The 22,678-nt window shown below is 40.4% G+C and overlaps 1 protein-coding gene across 5 annotated transcripts in view; it reads left to right on the forward strand.

The window, feature by feature from the left end:
• ntm (neurotrimin) overlaps positions 1–22,678 on the forward strand; it is a 474,791-nt gene that overhangs the window by 416,893 nt on the left and 35,220 nt on the right. For all 5 annotated transcript variants that reach the window (XM_070982322.1, XM_070982321.1, XM_070982320.1 and 2 more), the window contains one exon: positions 4,578–4,810. In XM_070982322.1, coding sequence (XP_070838423.1) covers positions 4,578–4,810 — 233 coding nt within the window. The remainder of the gene's footprint in view (positions 1–4,577; positions 4,811–22,678) is intronic.

Below are 22,678 nucleotides of genomic sequence, written 5' to 3' on the forward strand. Positions count from 1 at the left end.
CTTGTAATCTTGGTGCAGGCTGAAAGACAGAGAAATGATCTGGCATTAGCAATTCTCGACATGATGGCAAGCTGTCATCTCTGGAAAGTGTAGGAGAACAAAATCATCAAAGAAGGATGACATGTAATGTCTCCTTGTGTTCTGAGACACAGTTTCCTCAAAGAACACACATTAATTTTGACAGTCAAGCGTTTTTTTGAACCAAGCCTACATCCCAGTTCAATAAGCATTAAATATGAACTGGGGTAAAAACCTTTTTTTTCCTCTGTTGTAGTTTTGAAAAGCACAGGTTGGTGAGCATCTTCAGTTCAAGTGTATCATGAGTCATTACAGGGTAATGTTAATCTCCTCAGGGACTGCATGTTGAAAGAGCTGAGGCTTGTATTCCTGGAAGCAAAGCTACTGATGACATAGTATTAAACATTAACTCAATTGATCCACAGTGTAAACAAAGTCTACTGGCGACATCTAATTGTGGAGCAACAAGTGTCATGTATTTTTAATGATCCTCACATTACTGTCAGAAAGCACACAGGGAGGAGAGTGCAGAAGCTGTTTGCTTATGGTTACATTTTCACCTTCTCACATCTCCCTTACGTACCTCCTTTCATGCTTTTCAGAGGATTGACAATTTTTTGGGATTAAATTTTGTTTGCCATCTGTGCAGAAGCGATAAGGGAAGAATATATGGTATGTAAAATATTTATCCCTTCATTTTTCTTCTTGTTGCTCTCTGGAGGGATTTGGCTGGTGAGGCATATAGTTTTTATAACAATAGCAACTGAAGTCAAACCAGATTTACTTTTCAATATGGTTCTAAAAATGCCATATATATAAATTCAAGAGGATCATTCCAATTAGCCGCTGAACATTTTGACCTCTAATATGATGGTAGCCAAGCAATTTAATCATTGTGCTATATAGTAAGTACAGTATTGACATCAATGGAGAAATGTGAATTTCTGCACATGCAGACTAAGAAACTAAGAAACTAGTAATGTAGCATGTGCACTGCAGAACTCCAGGCTCTGAAACTGCTTTTGCTCTCTTTCTTCCTCTCTCCTCCATTTAATGACAATCAAAAGACCAGTGACTGCAATTGCATATCTTATGGTTTGTTTTGTACTCTTTCATCGCACTTAAAAAGGCAGCACTCCCACTCACACAACATGACTGCACACAGTTTCTCATGAATTGGAAATTGGAAGGCAGTGTAAACACGGTGCAAGGATACCTTCAACTGTGTCACTGGCTGACCCTCTCAAATTAAATGAAAACCACTGAAGGCTGTGTCTCTGTAGGAGGCACTGACCAAGGCCTCGACCTTGAAGACTGATAGGCAAACAGGAGGATGACTGAGTTCTTTAAATTCATGTGATCAGGACTGTTTTCTTAAATGTTGTGTACCAATGTAGTTCCAGTTTCTGCTGCATTATACGTTGTGTCAAAGTCCACCTATGAGCAACTGATAATGATGTGTGACCTCCTCCTAATGACCACCTCACACCCTCCGTTTTTTTTTTTTTTTTTTAAATGTGTATTTTTAAAAAGAGTAAAAATGGTGCTTGCATGCCTCTAGTGTTTTGTACTGTTGCCATGGTAGCACTTCTTTGCTTCGTTAATAACAAAGACTATTCAACACAAACATGGGGGAAGTAGAGAACAGGATGAAAAATAAATAATACAACTCATCCATGATATAATGTGAAATATCAAAATAATGTGAGTATCAAAATACACAAACACCAGTGACAAGAGAGTAAGATTTGGTTAGCTGGAAGTCCATATGCCCAAACTAGAAAGGTACAAACTGACTTTTCACATGTTGTAAGTGTAAGTGTTTCACAGACAGTTTCAATTCTTTTTCTGTCTCAGCTGTTCTATATTTTCAGAACATGCATACAAACCTGTCGCAGCCTATCTCCATATGTACATTACAGTACTTTCTCTGTGAATGCTGCTGTAGAGAGACCAGTGTTCAGTGTTGAGTTGTCCAAAATAAATTAAGGTTCATTCAAATAATTCATCTGAATATATCATGTGTTCCCATCTTCGTATGAGTATGTCAACTCCAGTGCATGTTTCCATGTTGAATATGATATTTTCTGTCTTTTGGTTTATATTGCTATCTCCCAGATTTACTGCCCCAAATTGTACCAAATTGCCACTTTCAGAATGTCTAAAATGAACACAATTGGAATGACATTGGAATTCTATCTAGACTTTTGTTTGAAATAGAGAAAGCTTGAATTTTTGACCATGAATGTTCCCTGTTTCGTGTGTTTAACAGTGCTGTGGAAACTGTGTGGGACTTTTCAAGAATCAAAAATAGCCTCCCCTTCTGTGTTGATTAGAACATGGCTCTTAAGGCAATGGCCCCACAAGGACATGAAGGCTAAGAGTAGATATGCCAGTCACCAAACAGGCTGTGTGTTGGACCTCTTCCAAGAAAAGTTTCAGCCTTCAGTTTTTATTCTTGAGTGAACATCCATGTACATGCAAGCGTGCGTCCTTGTAAGTCTGCAAACCTTCAAGAGTAAATTAACCGGAGGATCAAAAGTGGTGTTTTGCTACCCTGTCACGTTGGCAGTTTCACGTCTTTTTTTTCACCTCTGACCACACCTAGAATCACTGATAGGTGCAGTAGGTGTCGTCAGAAATGTGCTCTGTCACACTTGTGACCACACTCTTTAACATCTTATATCATCATTTTAACAGACATACCAGGTCTATTGCGCTGATTTTAAAGTCCCAGGGCAAGCACAGTTCAAATCAATGCTGTGTTTGGTGTTATTTAACACTTAACAGTGCAAAATGCATGTACAGCTCAGAGAAATTAATTTACTGTAGCCATTAGAAATGAAAACCCTACTTTGAATCCGCTTTGTCATAGTAAATTGATCCCTCACCATATCACATACAATGCAATCCATTATTTTTGAAAGTCATCTCTCCTGTGTATTGATTACACACACACACACACACACACACACACACACACACACACACACACACACACACACACACACACACACACACACACACACGCTTTTTGTCTTCTTTCCTCACCATAGCACCACAAATACCCCAAGGATGCCACTGACCCAACTGTCACTGAAGTGGAAGTGACTGATGCTGTAACAATAGCTCTGACAGCGTAAACGGAGCTGAGAGTCTTCCAGCTGCAAAGTGTTGAGCTCTTGTTTTCAGCTCAACACCACTGCCATCATTCTAAACTGTTAATATTTAAATGTCCACCTCTTCTGTACATCAGACAAGTAGGCTGAAAGTTAAATAAACCCAGATGATAAACAGCCATTTGGCAGCAATAAGCACAGTTTGTACAAAGTATGAATTTCCTCCAGTGGCACACTCTTTTGTAACTAAGACTTTTTTCCCTACCGCTCCATCAGCGCTTTCTCAGCAGCATCCAAAGATTTGTCATGAAAATACAGCAGATGTGTTGCTCTGTGGAAAGAGTCAAAGATCAGTGACCCAGCTCCTGTATCACAGCTGCCTTTTGTGACTGGTGAAACCAATCTGTTGTGATTGCAGTGAGGCATAGAAGTGCACCTTTCAGCTCATTGTCTCAATCATTTTTGAATGTCACAAACCAAATGTGTGGGCAGATTAACAAAGAAACCTGATGGGAGCTGCATTTGCATATGTACAATGTGTCTAATTATCAAGCATATTGACAAATTGTCAATATTCCAAGCAAGCTGTTAACATGCTAATAGATCAAATGCTAGTAATATTCCATGTTGATATTCTATATGAGAATATTATTATACATTGTCCTTTTTTTTTTTACTAGGGAACTGAGAAATGCTTCCAGTATTGTTTGATTTTATTGCCATAAAAAAAAATCCCCAAATTCTTCTTAAGAAGTAAAAGAGAAATGGTAGTTTGTATGATAGTACCCCGAGATATTAGAAACACACACATATATATATATATATATATATATATATATATATATATATATATATATATATATATATATATATATATATATATATATATATATATATATATATATATATGAAATGTATTTCTTTTATCAGAAGCCAGCTAATATTTAGTACGCTCTCTCAGAAAAAGCATGTACAGATCAAGCTACCACATGCTTTCTGCATTACACTGTCCTATGGTACAGTTTCAGCTTGTGAACCTTTCCAGGCACAGTGAAAGCTGTGTGCAATGGAGAGCCCAGAGTCTGCAGTCTGCAACACTAAACCAGCTGGTTTCACTGATTAGTTCCTCCTCTCTGGTTGAAGGTTGGCTAATCAGTGTGATGACTGTCCACCCCAGCCAGACAGAAAAAAATCATTCATAGATTTTCAAGGAATAATAAATAGTCATTATGTACCGTGAGGGAGGGGAATAATTGTTGTATTTGACAAACATGACATTTGAATTGTTTACTTGGCTTCACTGTGTACATGATGCCACATAAGAAAGAATACTGGATACAAATGTGACATATTTGTTGAGTAATTCAGTGAATCCGAAAATAACTATTAGTCCATTTTGATAAAAGTCCTATTTTCAATGCCATTTTTATCCCTTTACAGGTGCGCACAGGGGGACGTTGTCACGCACACAGCATGGCTAAACCGGTCAAGTATACTGTATGCTGGAGAAGATAAATGGTCGGTGGATCCCAGAGTGAGTCTGGTGACCCTTAATCAAGAGGAGTTTACCATCAAGATTGAAAATGTGGACATGACAGATGAGGGGCAGTATGTGTGCGCAGTCCAGACAAGCAGTCGACCGAGAACCACATCAGTGCACATCCTCGTCCAAGGTAAAACGCACGCACGCACATGCACACGCGCACACACACACATCAATCTTGTTATTTCCCATTTACATCTCTGTTGGGAAAAGGTATATACTACTAAATGATAAAAGCATTAATGTAATGTTTGAGTCACGAAGTGAATTTCTATAAAACTCAGAGTCCTTTTCAGTTTGCTCACAGCAATGAATCTATATCTTGTGGTCTGCAGTTCGGCAGGTGCAGAATGTAACACTGTTGGAAAAAAGAAAACTACCAACTGACTGCAAGCACATCCAAACCCTAATGAGCATGTCAGTCTGTTATTATACACTTTCATCAGCATCATACACAAACAGACAAATTTTACCAGCAGCAATAGTGAGTTTGAAGATGGGTGCGGTTCAGACAAGGGCGCTGGAAGAAGAGAGTAGGAAAAAGGGGACTTTACACCCCTGGCCCATATTCGTTTCGGGTTGTGGATCACTGTATCCCACTTTCAGTCAGTCCCTCCCACTCACATTACCACTCACAGACATTACATATAACTGGAGAGAATCTTGCAATGGGCTCACACCAGAGTTTGGTGAAACAGGTGAACTGTGCCAGGTTTATTCAATATCCCCTGTATCGTGAGGAACTATGCTGTGAGATCATGGTTCAGGGCAGCGGGTGTTGTCTGTGACTATTTCAGAACACACTCTATTATAACAGATGTGATCAATGAGAGTTCCATTATTTGTAGCTACTTCTTGTTACCTCTTTGACACCCTTTCCAGTATAAACACCAGCCTTGTTGGGACCAGTAGTCAATGTCATCTCTGAATTCTTGGCTAATTAAGGTTCAGGGAAAGGTGAGAATTGAGGTCAGGTTAAGGTAAGGGTTTGACATGAACTGTTTATGGTTCAGGTTGGGGTAATATTCAGTACTTCCGGCAGATGTTTGTCTGTCTGTCAAACACAGTCTGTCTGTGGACAGATGAGTACTCATCGGTCAGACCGTCAACATGTTAACAAGCATCGCTGCTGGTGTGATCCCATAACAAGAGGGTCTCTGGTTTTCTATTTATTTATTTTTGTGCTGGTTTACACTGTATGATTAGTGGTCGTGTTATTCCTGAGCACCAGCACATGAGGGCATAAGTGAACAAACCAGAGAGTAAAAACAGACACTCGCTCTCTTTCTTGAATCTCATTTCCAAAATCATTGCTCCACTGGAGCAATTAGGGGCTAAATGCCTTGCGCAATGAGAGGGAGGAGAGTGTATTCCTCATTCACAATGTTACGTGAGGTTAATGGGGAATACCAGATGTTAAGATACTTGGCTAAAATGGTGTGCAGAGTTGTGATAATGTCCTCATAGATATGCAGGGCACAGTGAGGTGTGCTGTATACACATAACATAATGGGACAGTTTAATGCTACCAATTTCACATGCAGATGATTCGTGTAGCATAAAGTGCTGCTCATAAGATGTTATCCTCAACTTCATAAGAGATAAAGAACCAGATAATATGTAACAAAATGGCCATGGGATTTAGGATTTCTCATGCTCTATGTTTTCTCTGCAACATGATGCCAAACAACTAAAATGAGATAATTGTCAATAATGACATATGCTGTTTAATCAGCACAACCTGCATTTTAAAACCACATTTCTATTAATTTTCTTTTATTTGTAACTTCTGAACTGATCAAAAATGAACTCTGTAGCCTCTCTTATCATGTTATACCTTCTTACATTACTCATATATATATACACACACACACACACACACACACACACACACACACACACACACACACACACACACACACACACACACTATGCTGTATGTGAAACTGTTGCAATGCTTGTCCATATATCCAACCAGTTGAAGGTCAAGCTGATTGAAACATTAGAAATAAATGAATATAGCAGCATTTTATTGTCAAAAGTCATTGTGCAGTACATGCAAACCACCAGCCACAGAGTCTAGAGAATATTCTTTCACCATTCAGTCAGAAGATCTGCAGAACATCAGAGGATTCTATACAATGAAGCAGTCAGCACTGACATGATAACTCTTCTACTCAGTATCAGAGCATTTTGGTGCTATGTAGTTCAGCTGCCACGCGTTACATAACAGTGGATTCCCATTGTGCTCATATACGTACCAAACCATGCACACCAGAGTTTACTGTATGAACTAACCCTAGACCCCTGCGTGCTGGTTTTGGCGTTAATGGACCTGTAGACTGGGGATTGCTTGGATGAGAAGAGGGGATCTGGAGAGTCTGACCAGCTGGTATTTAGGGTTCAACACACCAGTGAGCCTATCCATTATCTCCTGTTCTCATCTCATTATTCATATTAGTTGAACCGCCTGCCCATGGTATGTGATAGAATTCAAGCCAACGTGTTTTCAACCAGATTTCAACAGTTGCTGTATCTTCAACAAAAGAATAGGCCTGTCACTAAAAGCGCTTTAAGAGCAAAGTAATAATGACATATTAGTTACATCTTAATTCCACTGCAATTTCTAATTAGTTACTGTGTATATTCACTGAAGACATGCACAGTCATGTACAATGTAGCAAGCAGGCCAGGTCACAGGGGCAGGAGTGAGCAGATGCACCTGCCTGCAGGAGTGTCTTACTAAGGGTGAACTATATGGTATGGCTAAGGACAGTCTGATATGCATATTTTTTTTCTTCTTCTGAAAACTTCAGCCAGGGACACATAAGAGGTGGAATTACCATGATTAGTGATAGGTCAATTGTCACATGAGCAGTAACGTGGCTGTTCACACCAGAAGCACATTTATCCACACTGCAACGACTCTGCTCCCTGTGCTCTTTTGTAATCACAGCTGTGTGGTGACGGCCTTCTCTCCTGCCTGTTTGTGTGTATGTCTGCTCATCTCTCTTGATTTGATCTCTTGACTCTTGATTTGACATTAGACACAACTGGCAAATATGTGCAATAACTACCTAATTTATAAAGATCACACACAGCAATGATGCTACATTTGTAGTTATTATGGTGGATGGCTAGATTTCATCATGGGGGAACATTTTACCGGCAGAATTGAAACTGCAAGAGAACAGCAGGGAGAAGAGTAGGAAAATCAAAAGGGTCGCAAGCATGGGATGCATATTTTATCATTTATTAGAACGAGATCATTTACATCATATATAATATTTAACTTGTATTGTTTAGAATAGAGTATTAGTGTATTGTCGCCAGATTCACATGCGCAGTGCAGAGAAAAGAGAACAGATGCAGATCACGAGCTGGCCGTGGAGCTTCATGCCACGTCGGAATCTGTCTGAACAGCCCAATATGTGCACCAAAAGGAAGCGAGTAGTGCATCACAGCCCTTCCGCCTCCTTACTCTGAGAATCCCAATGGCCCTTGAAACATATTTTTCTCCAAAAAATATGTTTCAGAGCTTTGGGCCTTTATACTTCTTAGAAAGCTAAACCTGAAAACTGATAGACCAAAATCTTCACCATGATTACCACACTAACACATACTGATACCTGGAGATGCTCTGTTGATTATGAATGGTAGTCTATCCTAAAATGAACTGACATTATGTTATTGGTTTAGAGGTATATTCTTTAAATTAATTAAACTCTTTAATTAATTAAAAAGGCACAATTACAGCAAACACTGAAGTTAAAAGATTAACTCAATTTGTGGTAGGCCTCACAATTGTGCTTTTAATTATGCTTATACTGAAATATTCACATTTTTAGTCACACATTACGTACAAAAATAAACAGTACGTCCAGTGTATCAGCAGGGTTGTGCAGAGCTTCAGTGTAACAGTTTCATATTCTGATATATATGAACTGTTTTGTACAAGTGAAATAAATGACTCAGTGCTGCATGTTTATACAAGAGAGAAGAAGAATCTGAATTTAGCTCTGATCTCATATAAATGTATAAAAAGTCTGATATGATAGTTGATAGATTTCAGCATCTTACTGATTGCGGTTGTTTCTGCAGATGGTCACAAATGTTTTATACTCGTGCTATAAAGTTGTGGCCTCAGCTACAAACCTTTCAGCCTCTGTAGCACCAGTGCTATGTGCAAAAGAGCTAATGTACAGCCTTGGCAAGGGGACTCTGCAGCTCAACCCCCTTGATGAGCAACTTGCTGCAATAATTTGAGAATCCCTCCAGAGTGGTTCAGTGATAGAGGTGGAGAGGGACACAGATATGCAAGAAGTGCTGGATGACCCAGTTACGCAGTACTTTGTAGGTCCTCCTTTGAAAAGTGAGTCAATCCAAATGCATTAAAAAACAGCATCTCTCTACCCTCTCAATTGATCACCTTTTATTTATGACAATACATTTTATAACATGCGGGTATTGTTTAATAATTACAGATCCAAGGTGCGTCGTCTCCATTTGTATTTATTCTGTTTTTGTGTGTGCTCTTCAGGGACTGTCAATCAAACACGTGTTGATTTGTTCTGATAATATATCACCTTTTTATTAGTTAATTAATTTTTATTATTGTTATTTTTTTCTTTTTGTCCATTCCAGGGAACATCAGTCAAACAGGTGTTCATTTATTCATTTTAAGAATGGCTTTTATCTGTGTTTGCAAAGGAATTCTTCATATACTATAATATGTGAGAGATAATATTTCATTTTATTTTACACAGTTCCAAACCGTTTCATCCATCTGCTATCAGAGTTGCAGTTTCTCATTTCTCCAGTTTACGTGCATATGCATGTTATAGTTTCCATGTAGGACATTGTCCTGTCAAGGTTGTTTCTCATAAACCCCAAAGCTTGCTTTGAAAGTACTGTACATCTCCTATTATGCCTATACACAACAGTTATAAATGAGACCCCTGGTCTAAAGCATTGCAGCTGCATTCTGGACCACATGGAATGATGAAAATGATGATAGGAAGAAATCGAAGTAAAAATAATTACGTTACTGTGGTTATGAAAACAAAAATGTTCTAATGAAAGATTAGTGACAAAAAAAAAAAAATGGCACCAGGCCACACAATGATTTCTAATATTAAGCTTTTTTTTCAGTCCTATTTAGGCAAGAAGAAACCAGTTTGGTGCTGTCAGCTGTCTTTTATTTTTATCACATTTGTATTTATTTATATTTCTGTTTGCTGGCCTAGAACCAGCTACTATATGAATCTGCATATCCACTTTTCCTTACCAGCAAACATTTTGGAAATGAGGAAAATATTGATGAATTATTTTGCGTAAAAAGTAAATGTTCACATCAAATCTAAACTAGTTTAGTTTTGTTGCTTCCTTGCCTTTATTCAGCAGTATGGTGAAGAGGCAGACAGGAAATGTGGCATGTGCTCTCTCTCTCTCTCTCTCTCTCTCTCTCTCTCTCTCTCTCTCTCTCTCTCTCTCTCTCTCCCTTCCAGGGCATTCCAGTCCATTGTATCATTATACTAAATGAACAGCAAATATAAATATAATAGAGACACTGTTACACTTCATCAAGGGATGGCCGAAATGCTAGAACATGAATAAATCTCATCTTCTCCAATCCTCATGCATCCACAGACAGATTGCTGAGATTGAACAATTCAAGTGTTTATTTACAAAGGATTTTATTTTATTTTTTTTATTTTAGCATAACTGGAGCTGTGAATGGACTCCAGGGTGGGCAAAGGCCTAAATAACAAACCAAACCAATTCTACCGGGAAGGCAACAAGTATAACCTTAAGAAAACAAATTACAATAACTAACCTCCCTAACTCAGATAAACAAGGTTAAGAAAACCAGCAGCCCACTCCTCTTACTGCGGCAGAACAAAAGCCATCATCATGGCAAAGGCTTCATGGGATCACAGTAAGAATGCAAGTGTAGCCAGTTGAGGGATTTGAGCATTTCCTCTGCCATGAGACAATGCCATCTTGGCTTCTTATGTACTAGGCTGTCATTTCAAGGAGAAATGGCCAATCACCTGCGAGAGCTGGTATTTGGTGAAACTATCGCCTCCTTGTCCTAGCACAGATACTGTATTTGCATACAACAGTTCTAACAGACCCTCACTATTCTTCCATCCATGTAAAACATACATGTTTCAGTTCATTTATTAAACCACTGCCATTCATAGAAGAACTGGTTGGACAGTGGTAAGGACAAGGGTGGATTTAAACATTTTGTGCCTTATTTTTGTGTCGGCAGGGCAACCAGCACAGGGAGAGCTATGGCAGTTTGGTATTTTGGTGCTCAGCGCCAAGCACATGATGCACAGGTGTCCACAGCTGCATTATACTGTAAATGCTTCTCCTTCAGTTCATTAAATTCCTGCAACCATCTGAAAGCAGCAGGACATGTATGATTTGAGAGGTACCCCGATAAGAGTGGAGTGCCATTACACACAGCTGCCCACTGTCTTCACCTGGATTAAATTGCATGCAAATGATGCCAGTCTGCTAAATAATAAGTGCACACGCCTCTACACATCAGAGTGGTCAGCTATAACTCACTATTTTGCCTTTTATGCAGGAGATGTCAGGTTACCAGGACTCTAAATTCTATTATTTTTTATCTACTATTGTGAACATCTGGGAAAGTGAAGGTTTGCTGGGTTTGGTGTTAGGGCTACAATAACTTCTGCTAGGTTTATTTTAATTTCATTAATTTACCATGTAGACAGCAGTTTTTTTTTAACACATTACCTGCCTTGCTTCAGAACAAAAAAAATGTCTTGGGAAAGAAGAATAATGCGAATGAACAGCATGCTTTAGCATTTGCACCATATTTTCATATTTCATCAGAGTACAAACCTTTAATAATCACAACAGCAAATGCATTGAGGTTCTGCTTACACAGTATCCACCAAACGTGTCAATGCAGCCGAAGAGGGTCAAGGTTTTTTTTCCCATCATAAATGTATTATGGACTGTCAATGCTAGTGACTGCACATTACTTGAATGGTTGAAGGCTTTAAGTAACTGAAAAATTGACAAAATTGAAGGATACCTGCGACCACTGCCATGTGCACACAATCTATGTGTAAACATCTTCCCACACCCTAATACAATAAATATGCTCAAACTATGAGTGAATGTTGTCTTAACTTACTGTTGCCTCGGTGACAGCAAAAGTAGGAGAAAAGTGGGTTCACTGAAGCAGCCAAGAAATACTTGAACAGCGAAGACTGCAATACAATGTGTGGGGTTACTGTATGTGTTGCTGCTCCTGCCACTCTCTACCAAACAACACAGGGAATGAAAGTATTTGCTACCTGACTGAAAGCATCCTCCAGTCTTGTAGCAGGTGGTGTAGAAAGAAAAGCCCTGCTGGAAGTTTTCTTTATTTTACAGCCCACACAGAAATCTTGTTTATCAAAACACTTGTTTCCTGTATTGTAGAGTATGGGGCGTCTTTTTGCCACTCTTGTGACAGAGCCTGAGGATGATGATGTCAGTCTGTTCTCTGTACACTTTGGTCCAGAGCAGGATAAATCAGCAAATAGCTAAATAGTTTGCCATGAAATTTAGCCTAAAAATGTATGAACCCCAGAGGATGATTCATAATGATGTTATTGACCCTGTGACCTTTTCAGCAATGCCACCACCAAGCAAAAAAAATCACCACAAAATGTCATAGCAGACTTCCATAAAATGAAGCAGAGTCATGTGCCAGAGGATGAACACTTTCCATTTCTGAACTGAGAAATGAGCTTTCTTCCTTCAGCTGCCCCGTTCATATCAAAAGGTCAATAGACATCTCATAAACTAATAGGCTGGTTGCCATTAATTTTACTGAACTAGTCTTTGTTCCAAACAAATAAATTGTTTAGATGTTAAACATACACTTTTGCTCTAGGGACAGCATGTCTGTCAGTCCACTTTGGTCGAGACTGAAATATGTCAGTGAAATGTTGGATATATTCCCATTAAATTTGATACAGATAACCATGGTGTACATAGAACAAATCCCATTGAGATAAGCAATCCCCTTAACAGTAATACCACCAGCAGGTCACAGTTTTCATGTATCCTGTATCCCCGCTGGGCTTTCTTCACCAGTGATGTGGTGGTGCAGGAGAGGTCCTCACTGATGTGCACCCCCAGGAATTTGGTGCTGGCCACTCTCTCCACAGCAGCACCATCGATGGTCAGTGGCAGGTGTTGGGTGTGGCCTCTCTGGAAGTCAACAACCATCTCCTTGGTCTTGCTGACATTCAGCAGGAGGTTGTTGTTTCTGCACCACATGGTGAAAAGGTTGACCTCCTTCCTGTAGTGGGTCTCGTTGCCCTTGGTGACGGGTGGTAACGGCATTCACTTTGCGGAAATCCGTTATGAAACGTGGAGAACCATCAGATTTGGCTTCTTAAAGACACGGAGAAAACCAGGGACTAGAACTGGGCATGGCTAAGCCATGTTGTACAAGATACTCTGCTTCTTTTTTCATCATTGCCTGTTTAGCAGGATTAATACGGTAAGGATGTTGTGTAATGGGCCGAGCATCCTTAACATCGATGTCATGTTTTATGACCGTGGTTCGGGTTGGAACATCGCTAAAGAGACAGAGAAAGTCATCCACCAAACCGGTCACATCACACTGTTGCTCTTCTGAAAAATGTCCCAACTCAGAATGCAACACTTTTAGCATTTCGCTATTTGGCAGTCTGGTGAGACCCGTGACGCATCATCAAATCATCATCAGCGACTTGTGGACTGTCCAACACAATTAACGTGCAGGTGCGTGTAATCACAGGCATTTGGTCAGGAGCGAACTTTTTCTGTTTTCATTCAGGCTTTTCTTCGGAATAACAACGCTTGTTCACATGGCACACACACTTTTTGCGTTTTCTCTAAGAAGTGCCAATGACATAATCTGTGTCACTAAGGCACTCAACGACCTCATACGGGCCGCAAATTTGGCTGACAGCGCGGAACCGAGGATGGGCAATAAAGCCAAAACTTGTTCACCGATGCTGAAATGCCAGGGAGCAGCGGAGCGATCATACTGCCGCTTCATCACCGCTTGTGAGGCTGAAAGTGACTCTTTCACTGGAGCACTGGCATGATGCAAATGCTCACGGAACTGGCAAACAAAGTCTAACACATTCTCCTCTGGAGGATATTTGGGTGCTATGAACTGGTCTCGCAAGGATTTGAGTGGACCACGGGAAGTATGGCTAAAGACAAGCTCAGTGGGACTAAAACCTAAGGATTCCTGCACGGCTTCACGGGCTGCAAACAACACGAATGGAATCCCCTCATCCCAGCTTTGCTCGGATTCCAGACAATATTTGTGGAGCATAGACTTGAGCGTCTGATGCCACAGTTCCAGGGTGCCCTGACTTTCTGGATGATATGCGCTGGATACTGCCTGATTGATGTTTAATGCTTTAAGAATATTTTGGACTGAAAATGTGTGCCTTGATCTGTCTGGACTAAACGGGGTAGACCAAATGTGGAGAAAAACTTGGTTAAAGCTTTTATCACGGAGCTGGTGGTTATTTTACGCAGCGGAACGCCTTATGTGTACATAATGGTGGGTAAATATTGATTTCCACTTTTTGTTCGTGGCAAAGGGCCCACACAGTCCATGATCACTCACTCAAACGGCTCTCCTATTGCAGGGATAGGATGCAGTGGCACAGGGGGAATAGGCTGGTTTGGTTTCCAGACAATTTGGCACACATGACAACAGTGACAATGTTTTGCTACATCTGTTTTTAGCCCTGGCCAAAGAAATGCTTAAGAATAAGCTGGTTTTGGTTACTCCCAAATGGCCCGACCACTGACTCTTGTGTGCTATGGTCAGGACATGCTGACGGTACACAGAAGGTACTACTATTTGATACACGGAACTCCACAGAATTTTCAGGTTGGGTAGGGGACCACTTATGCACCAAAACGTTATTGTTAAGCAGATAAACCACATTTCCACCACTTGCTTTGTCTGCACTCACCTTTGAGAAGCAGTTGGAGCATTGGATCAGCCTGTTGAGCAGCAAGCAGGCATTCTCTGGTCACCGGCAGGGACAGACAATCAGGAGAGAGCGCGTCAGGACTGGCGGAGCGCACCAGCTCTGCAGCACTGTCGCTCGGAGAGGCAGAGCTAACCTCTGTTTTATTCACCAACTCACCCTCCCCTGAAAAGGCTGACATTAGAACACTGTCAGATAGGGAAACATCAGTATCTTTTTGTGCTTGTGCACAAGTGACTACACATGATGGAAACAAATCTGTGTGTTTCAGAGTTACATCACCTAGCTCAGTGTGCTGCGGGGAATCAAACACTTCCAGCGCAGCAATCACCTTGCCCCTGGCTAATAATAATAATAATAATAATTATTATTATAATTATAATTATAATAATACATTTTATTTAAAAGCGCCTTTCTGGACACTCAAGGACACTTTACAAGATAAAACAAAAACAGTGAAACAACAACAAGCACTATATGCAGATAAGAGCTAAAAATTGGACAGTGCAATCAGAGAGAGTATTCTTTCTGGTGGGTTTTGAGTCTGAATTTGAAGTGGGGAAGAGAGTTGATGTTACGGATGTCCGGTGGCAAAGAGTTCCAGAGTTCCTCATGGTGCTGAGGCGGGCAGGAGCACAGTAAGGTGGATGGAGGCGGAGGACCTAAGGGAGCGGGAGGGGGTGGCGACATGGAGGAGATCTGACCTGAGACCTGACACCTGTTAATGATACCAACCCTTCAAATCTGAATGGTTCGAAACATTCATCAGGAGTTTCGCGGTCAAAAGTGGTATTTTTAACACTGGGTTTTGACTTGATTAACCCAATGCCTTTCAGCTGCAGTGCACCATGGGAGGGTGCAGGTGCACCATGACAAGCCTGCTGCTCTTTGCATTTAAGTGCTAAGCAGTTGGCAATGACATGTCGAGGTTTGTGACAATAAAAGCACTCTCTTTCCTCCCTCCTTGAACTAAAGGGTTTGGGAATGCTGCTCTGTGCTGCTGGAGTATACCGGGGCTTGTCAGCAGAGACTGACTGGAAAACAGTCATGTGAGTAAGTGCATACTCGTCAGCGAGCACAGCAGTGGAGGTGAGAGTGGCTACCTTCTGCTCATTCAAATATACCACCATGCGTTCAGGCAAACATTTCTTAAACTCCTCAAGCAGAATTAACTCCTGCAGTGACTCAAAATCCGAGGCTTTGCACACAGTGCTCTACTTATCAAACAGTACTCCCTTTTCTCTGGCAAATTCACTGTAGGTCTGATGAGGGGCTTTTTTGTGGTTTCTAAATTTCTGCCTATATGCTTCAGGGACCAGGTCATATACATGTAAAATTGCAGCTTTAACAGAATCATAGTGGAGTCTGTCCTCCTCGGGGAGCACAGCTACAGTACAGCTTCCTGAGCTTTCCCGTGCACTTAACATTGCAACAGGAGAGACCACACCTCCAGCGGCCACTGCAATGCCATAGCGATGCGTTCAAATGCTGCAAAGTATGAATCCACTTCAGTCTCTCAAAACGCAGGAACTACAGCAATGTGGTTACTAATATCAAAAGGTTTTTGAGAAGCGGTAGAGGAAGGAGACATACCTGGGGCATCAGCGGATGCTCTCAGCACAAGGGTGTCTCTGTGGGCCTCAAGCTCTAGCTGGCGTAGCATCACGGCTTTGTCAGCCTCGATCTCCAGCTGCTTAATCTCCAGCTGCAACTCTCTCTCTTGTGCCTTTTCCTGAGCCTCCATCTGGAGACGCGCAAGCCGTACTTTCAGCTTCGCCTCCCCTCTGGAGCCAGTACTTATAGACAGAGGCTGGTACCAAGGCAGCATGAACAGCATTTGCGGCCGCTCAGTCACCCCACTCTCTGCCCCTGAGACTGTTTGAGCACCGGGAGGATCACCCTCCAGCACTGCTGGCCCTGGTTGTGCCCTGTCACCACGAGGATCTCCAACTCTACCAGCTCATCAAGAACGAGAGCTTTAAGCTCCTTTTTAAGAATTTGTTTCGGGAACGAGAGACTGAAATAATTTTTGCCAGATCATCTTTGCGGCAGCAGTCCAATTTGTCCAAGGGACTGGCCAAAAACTGCTCCAAATCGAACAACATGATGAAGTCAGCCACACAACAACACACAGTTACTAATACAAAAACAATTTAAACACTAGGTTTAACAATAACTTAGCTCCGGGGATCTTTTAACAGATATATCCCAGATGAGCCCCCATTTTTGTTATGACCCAGCTTGCTAGGGGTAAGGAAGTAACAAAAAACAACCAGATGTAAAGGTTAAATTAGTTATTTATTTAAACCCAAGTGGTATTAAATTGTTTTTGTACAAAAAGCAAAGGCCAAGACAACAAAAAGAGCAATTTGGGTGCTTTTCAAATAAATGAAGTAATAACCAAAAGAGAACTCAAAAGAGAACTCCAACTTAAAAAGGAGAGCTTACCTAAGTCACAAACAAAACAAAATGGAAATAAAACCCTCCGAAATGAGGCCTACAGTTCAGAAGGAAAACAAAAACCAAAATACAAAAGGAAATAGCACCCCTAAGCCTGTGGAGGTTTCCACCCACGCAGGGCACAAGAACACACACAAGAAAGGTGGCGGCCGTAACAGAAAGCTTAGTAAGTGGAGCATGAGTTGAGATTATTTGATTTTCACCCATTTATTTGAGATTATCAAAATAAGCACATACATTCTCATAATATTTTTTCTTACGATGAAAAAAATTAAATTGAACGTAATGAGCCCTACGCTGTATGTGATGACCACTGCAACTCAGAGGAGCCTCTAGATGGTTGGTTATATTAGTTCATCGTCATATATATTTAAGGATGATTGAATCAACAGCAGCTGCACTTGGTTGTAGAAATTTGAAAACATTTTGTCTCTCATTCAAGGGGCTTTTTCAGTTCTGACTGGTAGGGAGTTTGAGGTATTTAACCCCTGTGGGCTCATTATCACAGTCATTGAAACCACTTGGGTTGTATAATGACAGTCGTCAGAGTCACTGGTGTCACCTGGGGCCAGGTAGGAATGACAGTCGTTGGAGTTGTCACAAGGCCAACTGTGACTAGTTGTTAAATCTCCTGTGAAGGGATAACAGGACAGCATTGTGGGTGGGGGATAAGTGGTGTCATAGACCTCCTCTTTTATTGAGGGAAGGTTTCTGTATGTTTAGCTAAGGAGCCTCCTTCACTCCTCATTCAAACCATCTGTCCTCCCTGTCCAAAATCTGTACATCATCGTCCTCAAATGAGTGACCCTTGTCTTTAAGATGGTGGTCAACTGCTGAGTCTTGACCTGAGAAGTTGACCCTTCAGTGCTGAGCCATGTGTTTCTGTAATTGTTGTTTAGCTTTCCCCATATACAATTCTATATAGTTTCTGTTTTACTGTGTTGTCAGGTTTGACAAACACTGCATCCCTGTATCAACAAACACAGCGATGCAGTGTTTGTTGATAACGACCCCACAGAGGTTAAACACTAGGAACGCCCCACCAATCAGAACTGAAGACATTTTTAAGTTTGTGCAACCAAGTCCAGTTGCCCTTGATTCAGCCCTCCTTTGATAACCATGACCTGGATCAATGAGAATCTTTAGAACCCATCCTGGAGTCCATTCACAATGAAAATCTTCACACACATCATCATCATTCAGTAATACTGTTACTGTCATTGTAGATCATCTCCTCAGATTGCACTTCGTATTCTGATGTCTGCAGGTTTATTGTCTTGAAAAGCAAATAAACTGTGGACTTATCAACACTTTTCTCATGTAATCTCACATTACTCAATTCAGTGCAACCCACCAAAACATCACTATTTTCAGTGGAGCACAGATATGTGACTACAAAAAGTGGTAGAAAGCACCAAAGAAAGGCTAAAACTGAAATTGCATTAAGTCAACCTTTTAATGTCAAACAGATGCACAAGCTGTTGAAGTATTTTTTCTGATGGATTTTCTTGTACTGCACAAAATCATATTCAAATTATACAATGTTTGATCTGTTATCTACTAATTATACACATTCTAGAAAAATAATTACAGTATATTACAGTCACCTACCTTGATATTGTAGCACAGTGGTAGGAGTTAAGCAAAGCCTTAATGATATTTACTTTTTCTGAAATTCCAGCATTATTGCCACTTTTAATATAAACTCTCTTGACAGCTTCATTAAAATAAATAGTAACATGACTGTCACCACTGTGTGATTTTGTATGCCTGAGAGGACCAGTCAATCTTTGTTCTTTTTCTGTGTCCATTTAGAAAATTCTATATTGAGTGGATTGTGAAATAAAAAGAGAGATGTTTGTACATTGCATTGATGAATCCTTTCATCCCAGCTGCACTATACTCATTCTGTAATGTTATTGTAATTCTGCTGCCAGAAAGTCACAGTAAAGTGTCCATGCTGTGCTGTTTGCTCAGCTTAATTTACCAAACCAAACGCCGGACCACAAGATTGATGTGCTGTTACTATGTATCACTACTAGGGTACACGTAAGCACTACTGCTGAGTCAAATAGACAGTTAAATGTCTACTTAAATCATCACAAACCAAGAACGTAAAATATATTTTTTGCTTCAAAAGTAAAAAGAGAAACAATTCATTTTCACAGCTTCCAAGAGCACCAAGTGCTTCTTCTGTCCAGCTGATTGTTTGGAACAACATATTTATATTTATATACTCAAATAAGAAAAGAAAAGAAGAAAAAAACAGCAAATACATACACATGAAACCAACAAACACTGGACATTTTGTTTAAAAAAAAAACAATCAAACCATCAGGCTTAAAGCCCAAAGTGCTTCTGTTAGCTAACATTTATATTAACAACCTTAAATGCCAATGAAAACAAAGCAAATCCTCATATTTAAGACTATCAAAGCAACAAAAAATTGTCACTTTGTCTAAAGAAAATAATTGAAACCATTAGGCTTTAAGCCAAAAGTGCTTCTGTAAGCAAACATTAAATATTTTGATAATTTCCCTTGGTTTGGAAAAGCAGGCAAGCGCAGCAAAATAAAGCACCTGCCTCACTGCATGTGAGTGCACTGCGGTTAGCCAAGACGTCTTCTCATACCAGCTCCATGAAAAAGAGCGGGTATATGTCCTCCCTGTCTTCGGACTGCTGTCTAATTAAGACGTCCGGCCGGTCAGGTCCGAGCTCCTTCACTCTCAGTTTCTCCTGCAGTGTTCTCCTCTCGAACGGCGTTGTTTTCTACGGTGGCCGGGAGGTGCAAACCAAAATTACGAAGTGCAAAACACTTTTACAAAGCTTGAAATAAATTTACATTTTGAAAACATTTTTACAAATCATAAAACAAAATTACATTGTCAAAACACATTTACAAGCACTGAAACAAAATAACATTTCAATAAACAAATTAACAAGACGAAAATCACCTTTACAAACTCCGAGACAAATTTACAAGTGGCGAAACACTTTTACAAGTTCCAAAATCTAACGGAAAGGGGATGTACAAACTCCGTGGATGACCCGGAAGTGATAACCGGAGCGGCCAATCCGAACTGTTGTATTTGTGTTTGGCGGTCATAGTGCATGGACATAATATACGTAGACGCCTCATTACGTGCTGGAGCATAATCCAGTGTCGCCACCATATTGGGTGGGTCTCCGCTAGCACCAGAGCCAACCGAAGTCAACGTAAAGAGCGCAACTATGCCCCTATTTTATTAATTTATTTTATTTTATTTAGCTTCCCAGCCCCACTTACAAGCTTAACAGGGTAGTGTAAGACGCTGGAATGACCTGGACTTTTAAAGCTAACTTTTCCAGGCCTTAAAAAAAAAAAAGAAAGAAGGAAAAAATGTACTGAGCAGGAATATATGAGAGCTTTGTATGTATGTATGTATGTATGTGTTAAAATCCGTGTATATCACAATCATCAGCAGTTTCAGTCCGGGCTATTATGGAATCTTTGTCATCCTAAAGCTGTGAACAGTTTAAATTTAGACACGTCAGGCCAGACGGTGTGTGTGTGTGTGTGTGTGTGTGTGTGTGTGTGTGTGTGTGTGTGTGTGTGTGTGTGTGTGTGTGTTTGAAAGCAACAGTGGACTGTGGGCCAACACACATGATGAGTTGGCCAAAAAGAAAAAAACTTCCTCGTTTCGACAGTTTGTTTTGGTGAAGTTTTATTCCAACACAAATGAGTATAAAAACTTACTCAAAGTTTAATGCGCATGTCAACAGGTTATGCGAGATGTCTGGTTTTTGTGTGAGTGCTGTGTGCGCGCACACGCGTGCATGTGCCTGTGCTTAACTTTACATTAAATAAACTCAGCGCACAAAAACAGAAATGAAGAAATTCTTGTGTTATTGGTGTGTACAGAAGGGTCATGATTGTGTGTGTGTGTGTGTGTGAGAGAGAGAGAGAGAGAGAGATCAAATGAACAATCAAACTGTTTCTTTATTAAAATCTAAAATTAATTCATTCATACATTTATTAATATGCCATACCATATGTCTGTATTATGCTCTTTAACAAAGACAAAGTATTTCAGCATGAAAGCATGCTGAAGAAGGAGAGGAGGAGGACCTCATCGTGGCCTAAGATGGACAGCGGTCCAGCTAACTCTAGAGATCGTCCACATGAAGAACAGAACGGCGTTATACCGTTCAGATGTTGTCCACAAAATGGGCAAAACACCACCGGACCGCTGTCCATCTTGGGTCACGATGAGGTCCTCCTCCTCTCCTTCTTCTTCGGCAACCAACACTATGACCTCCAAACACAAATACAAGAGTTCGGATTGGCCGCTCCAGTTATCCCTTCCGGGTCATCCACGGAGTTGGTACATTCCTTTTCCGTTAGATTTTGGAACTTGTAAAAGTGTTTCGCCAAAATTTAAAAGTAAATTTGTCTCGGAGTTTGTAAAGGTGTTTTTCGTCTTGTTAATTTGTTTATTGAAATGTAATTTTGTTTCAGTGCTTGTAAATGTGTTTTGACAATGTAATTTTGTTTTATAATTTGTTAAAATGTTTTCAAAATGTTCAAGCTTTGTAAAAGTGTTTTGCACTTTGTAATTTTGGTTTGCACCTCCCGGCCACCGTAGTTTTCAGTGACTTCACTGATTTTTCCCTCTCCATTTTCGGCTGTCTCTGTGACTAGCTAATGATCTTGTTTGCTAATTATTCAGGCACTCTGCGCTCAACGTCACTCGCTTGGTGGTTTTAATTACAGGCTTGCGGGTGAACAAACCGCTCACTCTCTGCTGCCACCCCAAGGCCGGTGGTGTGTATAGCGATCAGAGGGAGACAGCGGGGCGAAGCCTGACCGTGCCCCGCTGTCTATCTCTTGTATTGAAGAGGAACGAACTGTGCATGTTAAAGTTATAACGAGAGTCAATGGGGAAAGATGTGTGCGTCCGTGGCTGGATATGTCAGCTATTAGTAACTATAGACAACGTAGGACATTTCTAATCTTACTATTAAGTGCAGATTTTACATTTTACTGCCCATATATGTGTGTGTGTGTGTGTGTGTGTGTGTGTGTGTGTGTGTGTGTGTGTGTGTGTGTATATAAATATATACTTTTTTTTTTTTTTGGTTAAATGACAAAACAAGCTTGTTTGTATCCATGGACTGACAAGTCAAACATAAAACAACAGCCACAAATAAATAAAGCCTGTAATTATTAACATTGTGTTCACAGTTCTTCAGCAATTCTACATATGTTATTTCCCCGCATTGTTTTGTACCAGCATGTTTGTTTTTCATTCAAATTGTTCATCAGTGGACTACTGAATAGTGCTTTTGACAAATGCTGCAAGATTCCACCACCCACATGGTGGCTGAACTATATTATTACAATAGCCCACTAGTTGACTTTGGGCAGTCTTTGAAGCACTGCAATACTCTCTCAGAGAAGATGTGAAGCTACACCTCTGTTATTAGGAAATTTTGCATGCTCTATGTGAAATGAA

This window comes from Chaetodon trifascialis, chromosome 16 (assembly GCF_039877785.1).
Source record: "Chaetodon trifascialis isolate fChaTrf1 chromosome 16, fChaTrf1.hap1, whole genome shotgun sequence".
NCBI classification, from domain to species: Eukaryota; Metazoa; Chordata; class Actinopteri; order Chaetodontiformes; family Chaetodontidae; genus Chaetodon; species Chaetodon trifascialis.